The sequence below is a fragment of the Charadrius vociferus genome, unplaced genomic scaffold (assembly GCF_000708025.1).
Source record: "Charadrius vociferus isolate BGI_N301 unplaced genomic scaffold, ASM70802v2 scaffold298, whole genome shotgun sequence".
NCBI lineage: Eukaryota > Metazoa > Chordata > Aves > Charadriiformes > Charadriidae > Charadrius > Charadrius vociferus.
In genome coordinates, this window is record NW_009649936.1 from 3,878,551 (window position 1) to 3,883,681 (window position 5,131).

Consider the following 5,131-nt stretch of genomic DNA (forward strand, 5'->3'; position numbering starts at 1 on the left):
GGGAGCATTAGAAAATTGAGTACCTCAAAATGGGTTTACCTTTCAGCTGTGAAGTAACTAGCATTTCTCAGTATTTGCTGCTTATGATTCAAACTGGCTGAGGGGCTTAGATGCTCACAAGAGTTTGTTTTTCTCCCCACTGTATTCTTTGACTTAATAAAAGATACTGCCTTTGCTCATTCAGCTGCCCTCTGTACTTCTTTTAGCTTCATCTTTTTTTTTTTTTTTTTTTGAGACTCTAAGGCCTTGGTAAACATGAGCTTTTAACAACACATTCTTAAGCAGATAGAAATTAATATCTTAAGGGGCTTTTTTGCAGTATAAAGTCCAGAGTCTTTGAGCATCCCAAAGGAATGACAAGGTTTTAAAAGTGAACTATATAGCATTTCAATCTTGTTATTTCCCTGAGTATCTTCACCTCCTACCTCTAGTTGTAATCTTAGTTTGCTCACAAGCTTTGAAACATACATGTAAGAAGTAGGTGGTCAGTCAAATATTGAGTTTATAGGTTGGTAAGATGAGTCAAAAGGCATTTAAAAAAATTGAGAAGCATCACTAGTTTCATACTGGGAATTCTCATATCTTTAAGGCGTGTGGTAAAACTTTCTGCATTTGCCAGAAAGCAACCCTTATAGTAAAATATATGGCAAGCTAAATTAGAAGTTAGCTTGCTTTTTGGGACGGGTGTAAAAAGAGAATCAAGGCTGTCTAACAGAGAGGGTTACCTGAACCTCAGCTCTGGTAGAAGGCTGTAATGAAACAACCAGCCACCCTACTGTAACTATTCCCCTGAAAAAAGAGAAGTTTTTGTTTGTTTGTTTGTTTGTTTTGGTTGGTTTTTTTTTTTTTTAAGTTAATATGTCATTTGCTATATGTACTCTGAAAAACAGTGGTGCTTCTCCTAAGGTAGTTAAAAACCTGATTTAATAGAGTTTGCAGCCAATTTTCTGTGGCTCACGTTTCATAGAAGATGATCATGGTGAAGAGAGGCAGGGAGTGGCATATCCTGCCCTTTCTGTGATAGGGACAGAAGGCTCTAGTTTGCAAGAGTGTTGATGCTCATACATTGTTCACATGCGAGCAGGACCAGTAGAGGTTATGGGAGGGGATTAGGTCCAAACACTAACCTCATAGGTGGAATGGTAGCACCATAAGTGCCCAAGCTGAGGATGAGTTACAGACTGCTGTTAGGCTAATGGGAGTTCAAGAGAGAGAGGAGCCTGAAGACATTGACCCCCTTCGTAAAAGGAAGATGGTATTTCCAATGATTTATGCAAGAGGAAATAGCTCATATGCATTCTTTAAGCATTTCAGTTAAAGTTGTAAACAAGTGATTGCTAAGAAAACAGATCTGACTGCGTCAGGAGTTCCTACATCAAACAAGGCACGAAGCTGAAATCTGCTACCTCACACCAGAGAACAACAATACCCTTTCTCAGGTTCATTTCAAGGACTATTTGCCTTCATCTTACTTCCCTGTAAAAGTAAAACCAAAACGAAACTAATTTTAGAAAACATAACTGCTGGAGCAAAATCTAGAATTCATGTAGTTACAGATATGCCACCTCTTGGCATATCTATAAAAAACTTGAAAAAAGTTCAGATAAATAATGGTCTTCCTTCTTCAGGCCTTACTTTGCTCCACTTTATATCACCCCACTCCACTCCAGACAGGGAGTGGAGGAAATTTAAGTATGTTCACTGCTCTTGCTATGATTTAATGAAGGCTTTTATCAGCATAAACCTCAGGCAGGGAAGGGTATTAAAAATATGACATAATTTAAATGCTTGTTATTGATGAGCCCACAGGCACACAGAGGCCTGGGGTTTCCACAATGATTTGTCACTGAAGTGAAGGAAGACAGGTACAGTATCATTGGGGTAAAACTGTGACTCAAAGTACGTGATCAGCAGTGACTGTTTGTACCAACTGCCTGTAGTTAGGAGGAGCTTACCTGCTAAAGAAAATGTGGATAAACTCAGCTAAGAATGAGAGGCCTGGTTATCCAGTATTTTCCACCTAGTTCAAAGAGGTGAAGTAATAGAGATTTATAACCACTCCAGCCTCCTTACAGTATTGGAGAACCAAAGGCTGATATCTGTTTGGTGCGTTTCTAGCTATTTGCCATTCCAATACAATAAAAATACAAGTTAGAACTGAATACTTAAACATTTACTACTAAATAATAAAAATACAGGGAAATTAGGAGGAAAAAGTTATATCTCCTGATTAAGGACTCCTTTGGACTCAAGGCTCCTCAGTTCTGTATCTTAGTCATGCATTGCCCAGGCCCAAGGTTGTTAAAATATTCTGTTTATTGAATATACTGAATAAAAATGATGTTCAGTTGTGATGCACTGCTCACTGCATTCTGTCTTTCCTTTTGACTCACTAGCCTTTGAATCACATTCAGACTTCGTTCCATTAAAAAAAAAGCAAGCATACTTCAACAGAAAACTTAGGAATTTATTATAGTACAGGTCAGGTGTGAGAATTTCATTACATTGGCTGTGATCCCATTTGTGTGAGGGATTAGCTAAGGCTGAGATGTCACAATGTAGCCTCACCCCTGTTTAAATTACTGAAGTCTCCCATTCAAAATGTCAGTTTCACAAATGGAAAGAGCACTGCAAGGAGGTGAAAACTCAGCATGGGGACTTGGAATTACCTTTGGCAATTCATTTTCTCTTTTATTCTGTGTAAGTAAAAATCTATTTGATTTTTACCATTGCTATATATTTAAAGGATGTCCTTGAGATACATTTGAAATTATAATCTGGGGCCAGGGCTGGATGGCTAAAATAAATATAAAATTCGATAGGATGTAATATTTACAGTAATTTTTTTTTTTTTTAATTTCTCTTGGATGTGTAGTATTTCAGCAGGTTTTTTAGTAGAGGCATAAAGCTGTTAGTAGATAAAAAAACGAGAGCAAAGTATTTGGAAAACTCTCATCTAAAAGATGAAACATGCAGTGTCAGCCCAGATTTTGTGACTTTTTTTTTAGTCTTAATCTTGGTGATGAGACCAATGAATGATCTATTTTGCACTTTTTCTCCCCTGAGAGACTCTTTAGGAAAAAATTCATAAGAAATCATGGATGAGGTTGTATTAATTGTGCTGTGTTCTCACTGTACTGCAAAAGTTTTTTGAAATAACATCTAGAAATTCAGAGGGCTGCATTATTTTATTCTTACTGTCTAGTTTCATGCGATTCAATGCAGATGAGTGTAAGTTTCTTGAGTAACGAGTACTTGCTGTTAATAATCCAAAGGATATGAGCACAGGGTCTTACAATACAAGCTGTACTGGGATGCAGAAAAGGTATGTCTGTAGGAGGGATTTTGCAGAATAAGTATTGTTATGTTAGAAGCTTTTATGCACCAAATGATATGAAAATATCATGTTGGTTTTACAGGTAAGTAGATTCAAGATAAATTAATTAATGTGGTTCTTAAAAACTTGATAGAGCTTCTCCAGTATACCCTCTTTGAGAATCCTTTAAGTTTTACACAGAAAAAAAACAAAGACCCAGGATAATAACTAAGTGTTGCTCAGGAGTAATATTAATATGAGACAGAAGACTCTGTCTTTCTATGTGTTTTTAGTAGGAACAAAACCACTCCTCAAAATGAAGGTTAAATTACTTGAGCAACTAAATGAAATGAGCAAGAATTAGCCTGAGAATTTATTCATCCTGAAAAAAGATTCGATTTTCACTTTAAAGAAATTTTGGGATTGTAAGAAATGTTGTCATCTTCATATTTGCAAAATAAAGTAGTTATGACTTATACATAAAGATAAAGGTAAACACAGGAAAGCAATTAATTCGATCCCATGATTGTTATGATTTATGATACCAACATAAAGATAGGCACAGAAAAAGCAGTCTGCCTGAGAGACAGTAAGTATAAAAGACATAATTGTCTTGTAAAATAAAGAAATGGAAATAATAAAATATACACGAAAAGCTAAGGAGAAAATAGTGCTGATAAAATACATTCAGTTCATTATTAATTTTTGTTGTTAATTCTCTACACATTTAAGTTAAGAGAGATCATAGAATTCTTTAGGGTGGAAAAGACCTTTAAGATCACTGAGTCCAATGGTAAAACCAAGATTGCAAACTACAGCACTAAAACGTATCCCTAACTGAATAAGATATCATATTTTGAGGAAGAAAAGAACAAAAAAAATTGAACAGTATGTGCACTAGAAAGAGCAAAGCAAATAATAAGGCAATTAAAATCTGTATAATGCCAAGAAAAAAATTTTGTATGAAATAAGTAAGGTAAAGAGCTCATTAAAGCTATGCAAAAGAAAAAGGAAAAAGGAGAAAATGGCAGTTGAAGAAGAGCAAATAGACCACGTAAATGTAAAAGAGGATAGAAAGGGAAAAAAAGAAGCTGAAAAATATATAATTGGTACAGTATTGAAGTACTTCAAATTATTACAGGGAAAATATCCATAACCAAACCTATCAACATGGAAAAAGGTACAGAAACTACGACAGCAGTGACAGAAACAAAAAGCATACTAATTACAAACTCTCAGAACAACATAAGCAGCTCTGCAAGAAGAGAACGAGAAAACAAAACTGTCCTCTCTGAAATAAGGTCGAATACTATTACAAATCAGCAGAAAATAGACAAATACAAGTTAATGCGAGATGCATCCCCGGCCTCAGACACCACCCAGGCCAGCCTCTCCTTCACGCTGGCTGACAGTGCGGGGACGCTGCCAGGGCGGCCCACCTCCAGAGCCCTCACGCAGGGGCAGGCCACGGCCGAAGCAAGGACCACCTCATCTTCCACAGGGAGCCCCTCTCCTGACGCGGCCTCCGCCTCCGCGCCTACCCGTGCCACGACTGCTCCCGCCGAAGGCCAGAGTCCCGCCACGAACCAGGGCAGCAGCATGACCACTGAGCCCAACGCCAACACCTCCCTTTCCGTCCCTGCCACGTCTTTGGTGACCCCATCCACCACAAGGACGGCAGGCGGAGAAGGGCAAACGGAGACGGCGGCCACCACGCCAACTCGGGAAGGGAGCTCACTCGGGCTCTCGGCCAATACCGAGGCGACCAGCACCGCCGTCCCGACCACGAGGCCCGACGCCATTGCCACCGGCGCG

At 38.5% G+C, this 5,131-nt stretch overlaps 1 protein-coding gene across 1 annotated transcript in view; it reads left to right on the forward strand.

The window, feature by feature from the left end:
• Positions 1-4,486: 4,486 nt before the first annotated feature.
• LOC104292056 (mucin-19-like) overlaps positions 4,487-5,131 on the forward strand; it is an 18,833-nt gene continuing 18,188 nt past the window's right edge. The window contains exon 1 of the mRNA XM_009891378.1: positions 4,487-5,128. Within this exon, the coding sequence (XP_009889680.1) occupies positions 4,487-5,128 (642 nt within the window). The remainder of the gene's footprint in view (positions 5,129-5,131) is intronic.